Source organism: Fukomys damarensis, unplaced genomic scaffold (genome assembly GCF_012274545.1).
Source record: "Fukomys damarensis isolate Sample0158 unplaced genomic scaffold, DMR_v1.0_HiC HiC_scaffold_23, whole genome shotgun sequence".
In the NCBI taxonomy this organism is placed as follows: domain Eukaryota; kingdom Metazoa; phylum Chordata; class Mammalia; order Rodentia; family Bathyergidae; genus Fukomys; species Fukomys damarensis.
This window is the reverse complement of record NW_022900935.1, coordinates 46,981,028-46,999,623: the sequence shown is the minus strand read 5'-3', so window position 1 is coordinate 46,999,623 and position 18,596 is coordinate 46,981,028. Positions and strand designations below refer to the sequence as shown.

The following is an 18,596-nucleotide window of genomic DNA, read 5'->3' as shown; positions in this document are numbered from 1 at the left end:
ACTTGAGCTTCTCACGCAGGTCCGTGTAGCCGCTGGCGGCCGCCATGCCCTCAACACCACTCTAGGGTCCTCCGGGGCGGGTGGAGCGCCCGGACATGGCTCTTGGTGGACGTGCCCCGGGGCCCCCGGAGAGAAGGGGATCCTCAGAGCTAGACCCCCATGCGAAGCCCGGTACCCGGCTCGGGGAGTCGAAGGGGTGGGCGCGGGGTCGGACCTCAGGAGTGACGGGTCTCAGGAGTGACGGGTCATGCAGCGGTGGCGACAACGGTACTTCCTCCTCCTCCACCTTCCCCACGTCCCGGGAGGCAGGGGCACCAGCAGCGCCTCATGCCGCGAAGGGACCCTGAGGAGATTCGGCCCGACTCCCAGGCAGACCCTCCAAAACCTGGACCAGCCCGCACTTTAAAGCTCTCCTCACTACGTCACGGGCCGCCCGCCCGACGTCCGCCGGCGCCGCTCCTCAGCGGGCTCTTCGGGGCGCAAGCGCAGTGTCGCCCGCCACCGCGGCTCTACGCGCAGTGGGCATGCGCGTGCGTGCGGGTCAGGTCGGAAAAGGGGCCAGCGCAAGCGCAGAAGGGCGCTGCTGCTCCACCGCCCCTCCCCCACTCGCTGAAGGGCTTCGAGGGAGTACTCTCAAACAGCGACCTGCCTCCACGTCGCGCCTCCTCCAGGACCGAAAGGCTCCCTCCTTGGGGATTCGTTCACGCTGTCAACACTGTTGCTATGCCGCGTCATAGCATCATCTGAATGCCCCTAGATGTCTCAGTCCCAAGCGCGCAATCACCGAAGAACCGCCACAACCTAGGTCGCTCTGTTACCGCCCCTTTTGGCGCTTCCACTTTTTTAATTGGGCTGCCGGCCACGCGCCGGGCCAGCCCAGACTGGACTTTTCACAACTTGGTTGGATAGCATGCCTGCCAATCAGACAGTCTCCTTGGCTACTGTGTCCCTCATTTAATTAGTTGCGGGGAGGGCGGCGAGGACCCCCTAAGAGCGAATGGGTGGCTAAATAAGTGCCTGAATGGAGGCTGCACCGGAGAAATCCCTCAGGACACCTAGAAGAAACTTCTGACACTGGCGGAAACTCCTCAAACTGTAGGACCGAGGGCATCGGGCCTAACTCTAAACCCACATGGCGACGGCTATAGAAGCTGGACGCACACTGGGCACTTTCCCCCACCTCCCCCGCCGCCGCCGCCCGGAGCAGACGTTCCACTAGTCACGTACCGGTGGCGGCGGGCGCGTGCGCAGCCGCGGGGGCGCGCCTCTGGCCCGCGTCGCTCCTCTAGGGGAGTGGATGAGGTTATCGGGCAACTTTTTCAGGGATGACAGTGTGAGAAGTAGGCGCATGGATGCGGCTCCGCTATGGGTTTTTACTAGAAACCATTCAAAAGTTGTGAAGCAGATGGCGTGGCGTGGGCTGCTCGAAAACCTCCCATAGCTCCCCAGGATAAAGTTCAGCCACTTTGCTTGGCGCTCAAGGCCTTTGTCTGGACTCCTTCCAGGCTTGTCTCCTCCGCCCTACTTCCGCCTAGTCCTAGGTACAGACATACCCTGTACCTCTTCCTGGCCTTTGCCCAGGCTTTTTCTGCCACTTGGAATACTAGTTCCTCCCACCATACTTCTTGTTTTGATTTATTGAGCCTTGACTCACTTCTGTCTAGCAGCCTTCCCAGATTATGACCTGTTAAATGGGGATAATGTTAGTTCCCACCTTATAAGGTGATCTTGGAGGTGAAATTGTCATTTATTAAGCAGAAGAGATTGATGATCTCAGTTTCCTCCTTTGTCAGCTGAGAATCTCATTAGGCTCTCTTAAATTGTGTCTCAATCACTTATTTAACTCTCAGGTTTAGAGTTTGGCCAGTTTCAGCTGGCAGCTCCTCTTTGCCCAAGGCTGCACCAGCTGGGGCAGTGCCACCTGGATGAACCACTTACAAGTGGCCTCTTTCACACGGTGGTCTACTTGTATTCTGAAACCCAAAAGTGTCTCTTCATTCTTTTCCATATCATCCCTCCCTGAGCTTCACAGTTTAGCTTGAGTGAGGAAAAGATTTCAGGGCAAAAGTAGTTAACCTACAGTTGGATGACCTCATCTGTGATCTGTATTTTGAAAATGAAAGAGTAGAACAGAAGGGAGGCTTGTGATGCCTCACATTGGAGCCCATTGCACTGTTGTGGAATCCCTGCACTAAACCAGGTACTGGCTCAAGGACAAAGGGAACCCCCAGGAGCCAGCAGGGTGTCACTGGAGGTACAGCCCCCTTGGCAATGATTGCTTTTTTGTTTTGGTTTGGTTTTTGAGACAGGCTGTTCTTGAACTCACTATGTGACCCACCTCGGCCTTGAACTCTTGGTAATCCTTTGGTGTCAGCTTCCCTAGTGCTGGGATTGCAGGCGTGCACCAGGCTGGCAGTGGTCCCTTGATTGGTTGATAGCAGGCGGTCTCTGGTTCTTGCCCTCTACCCCCTCACCTCAGAATGCTGCACTGGAGGAGCCAACCTGAGGCAGTAGTTGGGTCGAAGTGCGGCAGCCAGAGCATTTGTGTTAAAGTGTCTTCCTTGACCCTTCCTAGGATGGTCCCACTGACTCCCCTACTCCGGCCTGTAGGCTGGACCTCCTAAATCCTTCCTACATTATCACCTTTCCCCCACCCCTGCCACTACCACCAGGGGCCGTGCCACAGAGGTTCCCAACCCCCTGGTGCCTGCAGCAGCCTCCCCTGAACTCCCTACCTCCTACAGTCACTCCCTGCCCTTGTGGTGGGAAGGGTTTTTCAAAGTACAATCTGAGCAGGTTGCCATACCCTTGATCCCCACTGGCAAACCCTCCAGGGGGACTCATGACTCTGGGATAAATTCCTAAATCCGTAATACAACCTGAGAAGCCAAGCTCCATCCCACCTTGACAGTTGCTTTAGTCTCAGGACCCCCACATGAGTGGACCCCTCCCCTCACCACCAGGCTAGCCCCCACCCACAGGTGTTGTCCTGGTTTGTAGTTAGTTACTTGACCATAAGCAGCTCCAAGTGTCTGGCGTTATACTTAATAGGCATTGAATGGCTGAATGAGTAAATAAACTTTCTCTGATGCCACTGCTCCTAGAGTTATGCCCCCACTACGTATCCATCCTCCAATTTCCAAGACTAGTGTTTCCCCCTCCAACGTTCCCAACACACCAGCATTTCCTATTCTCATTCATTCATTCATTCATGCACATGACACGTGTTTTTTTAAGTATCTACCAGGTGTTAGGCAAAGTCCAAAGCTCCAGGGGATACAGCAAAGAAACAGTTTTCTGTTTGGAATATTTATTCCTATCCTTTCCATCTTTTTTTTTTCCCCCCTCAGTCTATTCTTAAGAAACTCCTAGGCTGGCCAGGGATTTAGCTCAGTGGTGCTACCACCTGCCTCATAAGCGCAAGGTCCTGAGTTTGATCCCCAGCACCAAAAAAACAAAACTAAACAAAACCCTCCTAGGCATCCTTCAAAACTCAACCCTAGGGCACCATTCTCTGGGAAGTTCTTTTCCAAACTTCTCTTTTTCCATTATACACCCTCCTTGTTTTGGTACCGGGGATCAATCTCTTGAACCTTGTGTGGCTCATTCAGTGGTGAGGTTATGGGGTTGGGGCTACCCAAGGAGTGCAGAGTAGAGGGACAGACATACAAGGAGAACAAAGGCAGATGTCTCTCTTGATGTGCTGATCATAGACAGTGAATGGGGCACAGCTTTGCCTCCAATTCCTGCCTCCTACCTCGGCTTGTTGTCCAGCTACTTAGCAACTTCACAGAGGAAGTAGGCTACCAGGCACAAAAATGACCAAGGGTCACAGGTCTGGGGTGAGACACACCTGAGGAGGACATTGGGGGGTTGGGAGGTGACGCTGATATAGATTCAAGCATCAGGCCCTGAGTAAACCAAATACAGGCTGTTGTGGGGCTTCCCTGCCACAGGGGAATCAGAAGCAGAGTCTGTGGCAGACACCCAGCAGGAGGCCCATGAGCCCCTGTACTGTGGGCCAGCCTTTGACAGTTTCTCTTGCTGTCTGGCCCAAGTCTGCATGCTGTGACTCTAACCCAACTCTGGATCTCTCCTCTTGGGTTCATGGGTTGCTCCTCCTTCCTCCTGTGCTTTCCTCTTTGCCCCTTTTGGGGGTCACTGGCTCAAAGAGGTCCAGGGGCCACTCAGGGAGTCTTCTGGCAGAAGGCATCTGGAGGGCTGGACGCCAGATCAGAGCAGGGTGATCTCACTGGGGGGCAGTGTGAGCCGTTTCTCCCGGGCACTGAGTAGGTTCTCCACATGCACAGCCACCACACGACATAGCTCCAGACCCTGCAGGGGACACAGGTGACAGTCCATGCCCACCTCACTCTTTCCCCCCCCTCGCCCTTGGTGGGATGTGCAGAATGGAGACATAGATGGGAGAGGGGTGGAGATCACCATCTTCACAGAAATCCTCATACATCCCAACCCACAGGGTGCTTGGAGGAGAATTAAAAAAGGGAAGGCAGAATGGTGGGCTTCAGGCCAGAAGGGGCGAACAACCAAGTGACCTGCTGTGACTGCACTATGTGAGCCAAGGCCAGTTATTTCCCCTCTGAGAGCTTCAGCGGCCTCATCTATAGGGTCTCAGTTTACCTGGCCCTACCTCACAGGGCTGGGAAAAGGATTCAGTGCAATTTTACTGCATGTACATTCTTTACTATTTAAAAAAAAATTAATCCATGGGCTCAGGTGCGGCTCAGTGGTCCCACCTCTGAGTTCCTGGATTCCACCCCTAGCAAATCTCTCAAAATTAGTCCAATCCATAAATGCTAAGTATCTGACTATGTGTTGCCATAGTTACCCCCTGGCACCCACAGTCTAGAACAGGCAAGTGACCCAGCCATAGGTCTCCCAGCTCCAGCAGGATAGGGAAGGTACCAGGGAATTTCAGAAAATTGATCTGTGAATGTGGCTCCCAGACCAAAGCTAGTGTGGGAAGTCTCTTGGGGATTTTCTAGGGTAACAGAAGTGGCTCTAGGAGATGGTAAAATGGTGACAGCCACACTTATTGAGTGCTGACTGTGCCAGGCTTCCTTCTGAGAGCTTTATGTTTAATCTCTCCAGTGTCCCTAAGTACAATGACATCAGTTCCACAAGTGAGGAAACTGAGGTCCAGAGATGTAAAATTGTTTGCCCCGGACATCACCCTTACAGGCACAGGGTTTGAATTTGGGTGGTGAGAGGCCCAAGGCCACAGTTTGCAGTACAGTGTTCTTTGTGAGGGTTACCTGTGACCACCTGGGGGCCACCCCAGCTAATTAAATCAGTGTGGGCAATATTTTGCCACCAACACCCTGCTATGTTCTAGGTGGTGCCCATCTTGACAGATGTGGACATTTGAGGCTCTAAAATAAGCAGGAAGGCCTCATGCTCCCCTCAAACAGCTTTTTGCAAGTACAGATTGGGAACCTAAGTAGTGGCAATGCAGCTAAACTCAGAAACCACCTTCCCCTGGGAGTCCTCCCAGATTACCTCCTGTGTGGCACAGATCCCCTGGATACTCAACCCTGATTGTGATTTATTGGAGAGATTCTTTCATTTTAGCATATGTGCTGCTGAACTGAGCACTGGAGAGATTCTTTCATTGCTGACACTCAAGGCTCTTCAAGGGCCAAGGCTGAAGGAATCTCCATCAAATTGGTATTCCTGCATACAGGGCTGAGCCTGCTATACAGAGATACTCTGGACACACCCTCCTCCCCACAGGCTCACACACACATGCTGTTATGGCTCGTGTTTAGATGTCCCCCCAAAGGCTCATGGGAATGAAATGGGGCTTATCTGGAGATGGCTGGATCTAGAGTATGTGATACGGGAAATGATTCAAGGTACATTGAAAGGCTAAAGGGTACTGGGATTAAAGGTGTGAGTGCTACCTGCCCTAAGCAGTCTGGATAAAATAAAAGGGGCAGGAAGATACTGTTAAGGTCCCTTGTTGCTTTTGCTACCTTGTCGCACCATGAACTGTTGCCCCTCTGCCATGTGCCACCTTGCCTTGGAGCCAGCTGAATATGGACTGAAGCCTCTACAAACTGTGAGCTAAATAAACGTTTCTCCTTTTAACTTTGGGTGTTGGGTATTTTGTTTCAGAAATGAGAAAAGTAACTAAAACCCATACAGGATAGGCAGAGGTGGCAGCTTCCTTGCACGGGATGGTACAAGTAAGTGGAAAAGCCAAAGCTTTATCTGTCATCCACCTATCACTTCATCCACTCATCTAACAAATAGGCATTGAGTACCTACTATGTGCCAGGCACCATGCTGTGGAAACAGCATGAACTAGAGGGCCAGAGCCAGCCCTCTAGGTGCCAACATTCCATTGGGGAGGCAGACAATATGAAAACAAATATCTAAATGATTTCCAGTTCATCATGAGGGCCACTGAGGCAGAGGAAGTGAGTCATTAGGACAGCTGGGTAAGACTTCTGGAAAGAGAGGCTCTTTTTGCTGAAACCCAAATAAAGGGAGGGCGGAAACTCTGTAAGGAATCAGGGAAGAGTATTCCATAAAAAGGAACAGTGAATACAAAGGGCCTGGGTCAGGGAGAGGAGGGCAAGCCCAGCCTAACGTGCCCAGAAGAGACCAGAGTGGTGACTGAGTGAGCACACAGCAGAGGCTGGGAGAGGAGGCCCCAGGGGTGGAGGGCAGGTAAAATGGGGGTACAGGAATGAGAGGATGGGGAGATAAGCTAGAGAGGTCTATTGGCCTCTAGGGGAGATGCTGAGGGATCCTGGAGCTCAGGGTATCAGGGCCAGAGACAGAAATATGGGGCTGTCCAAGCAGAGAAGGGTTGGAAAGCCTTGGGGCTAGATAGGGTAACGGGGTAGAAACCAGACTACAACATACTGAAATGGCCTGGGGAGAAGTGGTGCTGGGGCAGGTCTAAGAGGGGAACACCTCAGAGAAGGGATTCTGGAAGTGGGGCCAGACTGCCAGAAGGAGAGCTTAGGTGACACAGGGAGGAGCAGGTGGGGTGTGGTAGGAGGGTAGGAGCCTTGTCCTAAGTCACAGGTTCACTGAGGGCCTTTGCTCTGGTTCTGTCCCTTACAGACAGGTGGTACAGTGGAAAGCCACTCTTCATTGAGAATCGGCACCGGGCCCATGCTCAGCAGGGCACATGGAGGGTCAGAAAGCGTTTACATGTGGCCCAGCCCTGATTTTGCCCCTTCTCTGGGCTTCTATCCTTTCTCTACTGTGAGGTGAAAACTCTGGTTCTCCCCTGCCCCATGGGGCTGTGAAAATTGTACAGGAGCCTATATCCATGCCTTTTAAGAAGCAATCACAGCACCAGGGATTTAGCTCAGTGGTTCTGCTGCCTGCCTCGCAAGTACAGAGACCCAAGTTTGATCCCTGGTACAAAAAAAAAGCAATCATAGTTGAGAAGACATAAAGCAGATGGGTCTCAGTTTTCCTATCTGTCAAGGGGAGCCCACTTCCCCCAACTGCAATCCTAGGCCCCACAATCTAACCTTCTTGCTTCAGCCCCAGTTTCCTGAAACCTGTGTAACTGCTCACTCACCAACCTTCTATGGCTCCTCAGGAAAAAGCCCTAGATTCTCAGTTTAACATTCAAGACCTCCCCTCCTCTGGTTATGTCTCCCTAGTGTTCCATCAAATGCCTTACTATTTTGCAAGTGACCTGGGCCGTACTACCAAGTTACCTTGCTGGAACACCATAATGACTTGCGGTTCTGTCTCCTGCACTGGGCTGCATGCTCTTTGGGGTACAGCCAGGACCTGACTCCTCCTGGAGCCAGGATCAGGGAGGACTAAAGGGCTAAAGGGCAGTGGAATGAGAGAGGAGGGCCTGGGCTCACCTGCTCCAGCTGCAGCTGCATGGTGCGCTGGGCCACCACATCTCCCAGCGCAATCTCCACATAGGGATAGCTAGAGTTGGCTGTGGGTCGCTGGGTCCGTGTAGACTGGATCTCCTTCAGAGAGAACTTCACCATCAGCTCCTGGAGTGGGGAAAGGACCCAGACAGACCTGTGGGTAGGGACAGTTTTAACCTTGCCAAACTTTCCCCTGCAAATCAGGTCAGAAGGCAGGAGGGCCCAGTCCAAGTATCCATTCCTTCATGACTTGCTGTATGACCTTGAGCAAGTCATTTTACTTTAGGTGTCAGTATCACCTGTGATTCAACCAGTGCTGATGCTGCACCTGTCGTTTGCTAGGCTTGGCTCACGCTGCCCGGGATACAGGGGTGTAGTGAGTGCTCTCACAGCAGAGCTCCTTCTGTGAACACCTGCACCCCTTTGTCTGGGGCTTTGTTTCTCGGCCAAGGAAGAAATGGACCACATGCAGGAAAGCTAGGGTGATGCAGAAGTAATGCTGAAAAAGAAGTCCTTGGCTGATGATGGATGGGGAGCGATGGCAGACATCCTGGCTCCCTCCCCACAGGAGAAAAGGACATGCTCTACACTGATAGTGGTGAACCTATGGCACACATGCCACAGCGGGCTGTTTCTTATCATTGAAAGCTCTAAAAGATTTGCCATCACTGCTTTATGATGTCCTCGGTCCACAGCTGGAGTGACCACCTCCAATCCAGTCACCCATACTGACAACTCGCCTGGTAACGCAGCTTTTATTGCAGCTTTTATCGTCTCTGCCCCACCTCCTCACTCCAGTGCCTCCACACGGCCCCACCTAGGCCCCGGGATGTGGAATATGACAGATTTGGAGTTAGGGCCTTTAAAGAGGAGATCAGTGGCCAGGAGTGTGGCTCGGGGGCACAGTTGTTGCCTAACATATTTGATGCCCAGGGTTCCATCCCCAACACCACAGACAATAAATAAAGAGGTAATTAAATTAGAACAAGGCTGCCCAAGTGGGCCCCAATTGAGTATGACTGATGTCCTTAGAAGAGAAACTCAACATACACAGAGATTCCTGGGATGTGCACACACAGAGGAAAGGCCACAGGAGGACACAATGAGAAGGTGGCCATTTACAAGCCGAGGAAGAGACCAGACTCAATGACACCTTGACCTTGGACATTTAGCTTTCAGAACTATGAGAAAAGAATCCTGTATTACATAAACCACTGAGTCTGTGGTATTTTGTCAGGGCAGCCTGAGAAGACCAAGATGCTATTTGAGGACTTAGCATATATGTTTTGTCCTACTTCCCCTTAAAATCAGCCCTATGGGGTGCATTCTACCATTATTCCCATTTTCCAGATGGGGAAAGTGAGGCTCTGAGGAGGGAAGAGACTTGTTAGACATCACATAGATGTTAAGTGATGGAGCTGGTCTTCCACAGTTGGTGATCTTGGCCCCTGGGAGGGTGTGGCAGGCCAGAACACAGGGAACAGATTGGCAGAACTAAACTGAAGCCACTTACATGGGTCTCAATGCTGAGGAAGTTGAGGCCATTGTGGTTGACAGCTAGGATGCAGGGGACTGGCACAGCAATGTTGCTGCAGCTCTGGATGAAGAAGAAGGAGGAGCCAAACATAGGAAAGGCACTGAGGAGGCCTGCAGTGGGGAGAGGGACGTTATCAAGTCAGCCAGCACATCCATGCCGGCCATGATCCTTAGCTTTCCTCCTCTCCACCTCTCTGGCCTCCCCTCCTCCTGGTCTCTCCTTTTACTTTTGATTCAGGCTCTTCTTCACTTCCTACTCTTTCTACTCAGAGTTAAGCCAGCCCAGGTAATGCCTTTGGGAGAATGTTAAAAAGTCTTCTTTCCAGGCAGGTGGGCAGCTCAGCTGGCACTGAAAATGCTTTTGTGCAAAAAAAAAAAAAAAGATGCTTCCACCTCCTCTTCTGGTACCTCCCCCAGTGATGATCTCCCCAGCCATGTGTCCCGTCCCTCGTTCTTACCCAGGAACTGGGCACGGGCTTGGTGGGGGCTGAGTGCCTGCATCTGCTGCCTGTGCTGGCCAATCAGGTTGAGCCAAGCCGAGCCAGCCATAGTGCGGTACAGCTGGGCTGGGATGTACTCCTGGACCTCTCTCCTGTGTGTGGAGGACACAGGGTCCTGAGCACCCACCATTCAATCCCCACTGTGCAGCAGGGTATGACGCAAGTGGACGTGATGATACACCTCCCTGGAAAATGAAACACTGCAGAGCATAATGGGATTGTAGGGGTGCTTAGGTACAAATCAGGTGCTCAGTCATTGCCAGGGCCAATTTCATTAGGACCATTATTTGCAAATGAGGGAACTGAGGCTCTGGAAAGTTCACATGGCAACTGAGTGAGTTGGTATATGAGGAACAATACTTGAACTCAATGTGGGTTGGTATTTTGTAGTTCCTGCATCCAAGAAGAAGCTCAAGGCTGGCCGTGGTGACACACGCCTGTAATCCCAGTGCTCGGGAGGCTGAGGCAAGAGGATCGCTGTGAGTTTGAGACCAGCCTGGCTACATAGTGAGTTCCAGGTCAGTATGGACTACATAGTGAGACCCTGTCTCAAAAAAACAAAACAAACAAACAAGGAGAAACTCAAACTGGAGAGGAGCAAGGCACAGGGCTGGGAGAAACATCTAGGCAGGCAAAGCAGCTATAGGAAGCTGGGCAGAGGATGAGGCAGGGGGGCTAGGCCTCTGGGCTGAGCCTGAGGGCCACCAGCCTCACTTTCTGCTCTAGCACCCTCCCCCACACCCATGCTCGTTTCCTCAGGGGAGCTTCTTTACCACTGAGGACACAGAGAACATCAGCAGCAGTCCTAGCCCATCACAGCTTCAGTGGGACAAGTGCTGGGAGAAAGTCAGAAGATTCCCCCTTCTCCACAGCTCTCCTTGGTAACAAACACCTCTTCTCTTTTGCATTGCCAAAGTAAGATCTGCTCTAGCATCTCAAACCAGCTTCCCCAGGTTTGCATCGTTTCCCCCCACACCAATTAGCTGCACTTCGGGAAGCCTTGGTTTCCTCATCTGTGAAAGGGAAACATAAAGAGTGGTTGGGGGGAAAATAACTTAAATAATGCATATGTAAAATGCCTTGTAAAAAGTAAAGGCTCAATATGTACATCAGTTCATATCAGTAATCCCAACTACTAGAGAGGTGGAAACAGGAAGATTACTTTTTAGGTTTTGTTTTGTTTTTTGTTTTTAGAGACAGGGTCTCACTAGGTATGTGTAATTCAGGCTGGCCTTGCACTCACTGCATAGCCCAGGCTGGCCTTGAGCTCATGGCAATCCTCTTGCCTCAGCCTCCCAAGTGCTGGGGATACAGGTGTGCGCCATCACAACTGGCTCATTTTACCATGGTTTATACTATGAGTTCTCAAAGTGTGGCCAAGAGTCTGGGAGGTCTGAGCTGGGTGTGGTGGCACACGCCTGTAATCCTAGCACTCAGAAAGCTGAGGCAGGAGGATTGCCACAAGGTTGATGTCAGACTGAACTACATACCAGAAACCCTATCTCAAAACAAACAAAAACAAACAAACAAATGAAAAAAAAGTGGGAAGGTCAAACCATTTTCATAACAATACTAACATGTCTTTTGCTTTTTCCTCTGTTACTGTCTTGAATTTGTACCATGAAGTTTTTTCTGAGGTTATGTGACTGGCTGCAAGACAGGTCAGGTGGTAACTGACTATGTTAGCGGATCTACAAATCCAGCTCTCTCCTATTAAATCAGACAGGAAAAGGATTTACGAAGTGTGAAACAGTGCCATTGTTTTCACTGATTTTAAAGTTATTTTTCATAAATGTTATTTATATAAACATGTAATACATTTTTTTTTTCAGTACCAGAGATCAAACTCAGACCTCGCACTTGTCAGGCAGGTGCAGCGCCACTGGACTGTATCCCCAGCCCTATTATTCTTATTTTTAAATTAATAAACCTGTGGAGTTTTATTGTTTTTGTTTTTGTTTTGGTACTGGGGATTGAACTCGGGCCCTTGCGCTTTTCAGGCAGGCAGTGGAACCACTGAGCCAAATCCTGGCCCTTGTTTTTGAGATATAGAATCTAATTTGCCCAGGCTGGCCTTGAATTTGAGATCCTCCTGCCCCATCCTCCCAAGTAGCTGGGTCAACATGTAACACTGCCTAGCTTAAATCTATGTTTTTAATTTTTTCTCAGTTATAATTTTGAATAGGATAAATCTATCAATAGATACAATGTACATAAACACAAGCATTTTAGGGTCCTACTTTTCTTTCTTTCCTTTCATGTGTGTGTGTGTGTGTGTGTGTGTGTCTTGTGTGTGGTGTTAGGGATTGTAACCAAGGCCTCAGATATACTAGGCAAGCACTCTTCTCACTGAGCTACATCCCCAGCCTTGGGATACTATTTTCTCTTTTTTGGTTTTTTGAGACAGGGTCTCACTATGTAGTTGAGACTGACATGGAACTCACTATGCAGCCCAGGCTGGTCTCGAACTCACAGTGATCCTCCTGCCTCAGCCTCTGGAGTGCTGGGATTACAGGCATGCTCCACCATGCCCAGCCTCAGAGATCCGATTTTCAAGTGAGTAAAAAGTCCTGATCCCAAAAGTTTGGGGATGACTGATTTATATTCTGAGCACTGATCACATCTTTGAGAACATCAGCTTACTTAATCCAGTTGTTGGATATTAAGGTTGCTTCCAATCTTTTGCGGTTGTTAGCAGTGTTGCAGTGAATGTGTTTGTGGCTAAATCTACAGAGCCATGTGTATTTCCTGGACTACAAGGTATGTGCGTCCTGAAATCTTCATTAAATGGAAGCTCTCCGCCATTATCATTAAATTTTCTCTGTGCTATTAATATCAGCCAGAAGCAATTTATGGAAGGGAGTCCTGGTCCTAATCCTACAGTTAACTAGAGAACTTCAGGCCCAAGATCAAGACGGCCCCTTCCCAGAAGCTCCCTCACTGCAAGAGGGGGAGCCTGGAGGCTGGGATGGGCAGTGGACAGCTCTGAGGACAGTGGGGTGAGAGAGTGGGGGTGCTGGTCCCTCTCCCCTGGCCACTGCAGCGGGCAGGCAGGTGCTCACACGCTGGGAAAGTAGAGGTGGTCCCTGGCACGGTGCTGCAGTGAGGCCAGCTTGGACACCTGCTGCAGCTGCTGCTCACTGGGCCGGCCGGCTGGTGCGCTGCTGAAAAGGCCCTTCAAGTAGTCAGGCAGCACCTGCAGGGAGCAGTCAGTCATGCGAGGGGCTGTTTGGCAGACACATTCAGGCATTTAGCTGCAAGGGCCATAGAGACAGGCATTTAGGAATCCAACCCTATCTACTTCTGGGGTAGGATGGTCCATCACTTTCCTGAGCTTCAAGGAATGATGACAGAGGCATATGAGGGAGAGCTATGAGAGATGTGGCCTCAAAGCCTACGATGGGGTCCCCACAGTAATGTGAAGAGTGTGGGATATTTAAAGCAGAGTATCAGATTGTAGTTCAGTGGTAGAACACCTCCCTAGCATGTACAAGGACCCAGGATTCATCTCTAGTACCCACTCCCCAAAGGTAATAATAAGAAAATAAAAGCAGAGCATCAATACAGTGGTATGCACAAGTGTCCATTAGGCCTGTGTTTCTAAAAATGGAGCTTGCTCCAGAATCACCAAGGGGCTTGTTAAAAATAACTGCAGGGATGCACCTCCGAGACTCTGATCCATAGATCTGAGGCAGGACTTGAGGGTTTTTATCGGGGTTTCTGCCAGTCCACAAATCCCCCTCCCCTGGTAACTTGGAATCAGAGCCCAGTTTCAAGAGGGACACCATGTGGCTACAAAAGCTAAGTGGCTGTGTTTTGTGAATGGAATTGCTGAAGCAGTGGTACCCATCCCACAAAAACAGGCCGTGGTAACTGACCTCACAGGCCCCCAGGAGCCCACAAGATCCCAGACCACGTGCACTGACCTGGTTGTAGTGCATAGTCACATACAGCTCATTCTCAAACTTGAGCGGCTGATCCCAGAGTATGCGCCGGAACCACAGCATGAAGCCAACATCCACCTGCTCCATCTCTGAGGCCACATCCAGGATGTAGGCACAGCGGCTGAGCGGGCACACATGCTGGCCTGCAGACAGTGGGGAGCCAGCACTGGGTGGGGAGACACTTATGCACCCGTGCAGAGGGCGGGTGCAGACCCTAACTTGCCACCTAGATGACAGGTCACCTCCAAGAAACCACCTTCCCACTGTGGAACACACCTGCATTAAAAGGGAACATGCACCCTTGTAAGCCCAGAACTCTGGGAAGCCGAGGCAGGAGGATTGCAAGTTCAAGCCCAGCCTGGGCAACTTTTCATCTTATTGACACCCTGTCTCAAAAAAAAAAAAAAAAAAGGGCAGGGATGTAGCTTAGTACGCTGGCCTTGAGCTCAATCCCCCATAATGTTTAGAAAGAGAGTATATTTATGCAACAGGGTGCTTTGTGTTTCACTGAAATGTAAAACATCTCAAAGGTGCAGGTGACATTAATTCTCTGTTATGGAAGGCTCCCTAAAAGCCTTACAGGGTGGCCTGCCTGGGACTGGGAAGACACCCTAGGTTATGCCCAGAGAAATCTAGGCCCTTTCCAGAGGTATTGGGGATGAGAAGCCCAGGAGGTTTTAGCCCACAACCCCAGTGGATGCCTTTGGCAGACTTCCTTCAACAGACCTCAGATAGGCAACCTAGTGCAGGTAGAGGTGAGAAGGTTAAGCCCTGGAGAGAGGTGCAAGATTTTCTTACTTGCACTGACATTTGTTTGACCAAAGAAGGGGGTTTGGCATGATTATGAGAGTTCAGCATCAGAAGGCCAGACTGCTGGGGTTCAAATCCCCACTGTGTGACCTTAGGTAAGTCATTTAGTTTCTAAGGTCAGCTGATAATTTCCCCTCCAAAGATATACAGTCCTAATCCCCAGAACTTGTGAGTGTGTCACCTTCATGGAAAAAGTGACTTTGCAGATTTCATTAAGGTTCTTGAGAAGGGGAGATTATCCTGGTTTATCTCAGTGAGCCCAATCTAAGCATAGGGTTCTTCTCAGAGGGAGGCAGGAGACTTAGAGTCAAAGGAGTGGGAGGATGTAAAGAGAGGTTGGGGGTCAGGAAAGAGAAGAATTCAGAGACTTTACCCTTTGGCTTTGGAGACAGAGGAAGAGACAGTGGGCAAAGGAACATGGCGACCTCTAGAAGCTGGAAAAGGCAAAGAAACAGATGATCCCTTAGGGCAGTGGTGCCAAACCTACAGCATGAGTGCCACAGTGGACATTGAAAGCTCTAAAAGGTTTGCCATCACTGCCTAGGGCTTTCCAGAAGGAAGGAACACAGCCCTGATGACACTCATTTCAGGACTTCTGACTTTCAAAACTGTAAGGTAACAAATCTGTGTTGCAAGCTGCTGAGTTTGTGATAATTTGTTACAACAGCCACAGGAAACTATCAGTAATACCATCTCTCTGGGCCTTAGTTTCCTCATCTGTATATGACAACTTTACCGGGTTAAGTGGATGAAAAAAGTTTATAGCATTAGGTGCTGGGGCTATAGCTCAGTGGCAGAACTCTTGCCTAATATGCAGAAGGCCCTAGGTTCAATCTGTAGAACCATACACACAAAGTTTGTAACACTAAATGTTTTGAACTGTGAATGGTACAGGGTGTCTACTCAAAAAATGTCTATTATTAGACCCATCCTGTTCCCCACCATCTCCTCCCCTTACATCTTTGCTGGACTTGGGTAGGCAGGGTCAGGGACATGGGACAGGGCTGAGGCATCAGTGGGGAGGTCCAGCTGGAGGTTGCTAGAGCTGACAGATTGGTAGAAGGCAAGACCACAGTCTAGGGTGGATGTGCACTCAGATGGAAGGGGCCTAGGGTTGCATGAAGGCCTCCAGAGTCCCAGAAGCCCTTGAGAGAAGGCCTAGTGAGACTGTGGGAGGGAGCTCCTTGGCCACAATTATGGAATGGGAGGCATTTGTGGCACCTTTGGGTTCCAGGACTCTGAGTTCCATGAACTCAGTCTGGAAGGACAGACACACAGAGAACAAAGCAGAGCAGGACAAATGAAGGGCTGAGGATGCTTTGTATACATAGAGATCCTTCCACAGAGGGGCAAGGATTTTCCTGGAGAAAGTGGCCCTTGATCTGGGCGCTTAAGGCTGGATGAGGGCTCTGTGCTGAAACGTCCTGGCAGTGGGAAGGAGCCTTTCACACAGTCCTCTCAGTCACTCACCTCGGTTGGTAACAACGAAGATCACATACTCATCGAACACCTCTGGGCGTGTCAGAGCCATCTCAGCACAGATCTCCTCCACCACGTCCAGGGCCACCTGGGGTGGGACAGGAAGGACAAGGCTGTGGCAGCTGGGCCTGACCTCTGTCCCATAAGCCCCACACAGGCCTCAGGAGCTGAGTGTAGAGTTTCTCAGCATCTCTTCACAGAGGTGCATGATCCTCTGAGGTCTCAGAGAATCTTCCTCATTCAGAGAGAGAACACAGCTTCTGGAGACTGAGCCTTAGGTTCAAATTCTGCCTTTGTCTCTATTTGCAATTCATATGAGGGTTAGCTTGCTCTTCTGAGAAATATAGCCACTACTCAGTGTCCATGGGGGACTGGTTCAGGACCCTTTCTGACACCAATCTAAGGACCCTAAGATCCTCATCTAAGATGGTGTAGTATTTGCATATTACCCTCGCACACTCTCTTATATAAGTTAAATTATCTCTAGATGACTTATGATACTTAATACAGTATCAATGCTATGTAAATAGTTGTTTTAATGTATTATTTAGGGAATAATGATAAGAAATCTCTACATGCTCAGTTCAGTTCAGACGTAACTTCTTTTTTCAGTTTTTTTGAGGCAGGATCTCTCTGTGTAGTCCAGGCTTGCCTTGAACTCACTATATATCCCAGGCTGGCCTCAAACCCGTGGCTGTCCTCCTGCCTCAGCCTCCTGACTGCTGGGATTACAGGCAGTGCCACCTGGCCCAGCTAAGATGCAATTTGTTTTTGGTACTGGAGATCTAACTCAGGACTTTGAGCTTGTGAGGCAGGCAGAAGCACCACTGAGCTAAATCCCCAGCCTGTAACTTTATGTTTTTCAAATATTTTCGATCTGCTGGTACAGAACCTGTGGATATGGAGGGTCAAATGTATGTCTTGCCTTGCGGGGCTTGGGAAAGCCTCTGAGGAACGCAGCATCTTGGGGGCTCACTTAACCCCGACCCCAAGGACTACGGCATCCCTGCCCTTCTGGTGCCTGCCTGCTAGGGGCATCCCCTCACTTACAGTGCATGTTTTGATTTTTAAATGACGTTCAAGGCCTCCAGGAAGAAGGAAAAGCTGCCTCTTGGAACTGCGACCTGCCTGGGGATAAAGCAAGAGAGGGAAGAGAAGCTGGGTGCTGTCACCTGAGGCAGCTATTGTCCCCTGCCACGGGAGGCCCCAGTCAAGGGGTCCTGGGAACACATGTATAGAAACACTTGTGCCCCTAGCAAGGCCCACCTGCAAACCCTGAGCAGCACATGTGCACCCAACGTTGGGGTCTCCAGGCAGGCTCATATCTCCTGCTCATCTCAGCCCCCAGGTCTACATCAGCTTACCAACATGGCCCGGAGCTCCATGCTACTGGGGAGTTCCAGACGTCCCCCGAAGCGCAGGGTCTTCTTCAGATTCTGCTCACAGGCCTTAGCAATCCCTGCAGGGGCAGGAGTCAAGGCCTTGCCCAAGGTTGGCAGTGCTCAAGGGGCTCTTCTTGCCCCCAGCCACGAGCCCCCTGTACTCTCTCCACAAGCCGTAGGGCAGGCATTTCCTTCCCCATTTGATAGTGGAGGATCTCAGCAAGGGACAGTGATTTCCCCAAGGTCAAAAGCTGGATTGGAACAATATCCCAAATGGTCACAGCCTTTTGCCTTGCCCTTGACTGTATGGAAACAGCTGTGACCCTGAGCTGTTGAGTGGGGAACTCATCCCCAAAAGGCTCCGAGCCTAGGGCAAGGCCCTCTGCCTCTGCCAGATGGGCACCTTGCCAATTGCCCTGCCTCCCCCAGGAACCCAAAGACCCCACCATCAGGCTGCAAATCTCTGGGCTCAGCAGTGCCCTCATTCTGCTCTGGGGAGGGGCCAAGAGTTCTGGGGCACATTCTGCTGCCTCCTCACATCTGGGAGCCCTTCCCTGGGGAGCTGGGCGTGTTTATCTCTGGGTCAGGGAATATTTTTAATTGAATCAGAGAAAGATTCAGAGGCAGGAAGAGTGAGGTAACCTGTCTCCCTGACTACCATCACTATAGGGTGACTAGAGAGGCCCTAGCCTCTTTCTTAGGCAGCCCTTGGGTTGCTATGGAAATAAATCTGAGAACTGGTCTCTTGCCCAGTACTGGAAGGGGCAAAGGAGAGACCCTATCACCAACTTTGGACCCACTGAAGACCCTTTTTGAGTCTCAGCATCACACTGGCTTCTTGCCCATCTCTTTCTCTGCCCCTCCCATGTGCCACCATCTAGGGCAGTATCTCCTCCAGGAAGAGGAGATAACCACCTAACCACCCCACCATGATAACAGGTGACCCACCACACCAACCCCTCTGGGAATGCCATAAATGTTTATTAAGAAAGTTAACATTGCCCAGCACTTTCTTTCTTTCTTCCTTTTTTTTTTTTTTTTTTTTTTTTTTTTTTTTTGAACAGG

At 50.6% G+C, this 18,596-nt stretch overlaps 2 protein-coding genes across 5 annotated transcripts in view; both read right to left on the bottom strand.

The window, feature by feature from the left end:
• Alkbh5 (alkB homolog 5, RNA demethylase) overlaps nt 1-46 on the bottom strand; it is a 23,608-nt gene extending 23,562 nt beyond the window's left edge. The window contains exon 1 of the mRNA XM_010637528.3: nt 16-46. Within this exon, the coding sequence (XP_010635830.1) occupies nt 16-46 (31 nt within the window). The remainder of the gene's footprint in view (nt 1-15) is intronic.
• Nucleotides 47-3,260: 3,214 nt separating this feature from the next.
• The window catches only part of LOC104871512 (unconventional myosin-XV), a 52,641-nt gene continuing 37,305 nt past the window's right edge, over nt 3,261-18,596 (bottom strand). For all 4 annotated transcript variants that reach the window (XM_010637428.1, XM_010637429.1, XM_033767271.1 and 1 more), the window contains 9 exons: nt 17,514-17,608; nt 17,200-17,277; nt 16,141-16,237; nt 13,843-14,003; nt 12,979-13,112; nt 9,875-10,008; nt 9,394-9,527; nt 7,866-8,006; nt 3,261-4,335 (listed from right to left, as the gene is read on the bottom strand). In XM_010637428.1, the coding sequence (XP_010635730.1) occupies nt 4,234-4,335; nt 7,866-8,006; nt 9,394-9,527; nt 9,875-10,008; nt 12,979-13,112; nt 13,843-14,003; nt 16,141-16,237; nt 17,200-17,277; nt 17,514-17,608 (1,076 nt within the window). In that variant the 3' untranslated portion in view covers nt 3,261-4,233. The remainder of the gene's footprint in view (nt 4,336-7,865; nt 8,007-9,393; nt 9,528-9,874; nt 10,009-12,978; nt 13,113-13,842; nt 14,004-16,140; nt 16,238-17,199; nt 17,278-17,513; nt 17,609-18,596) is intronic.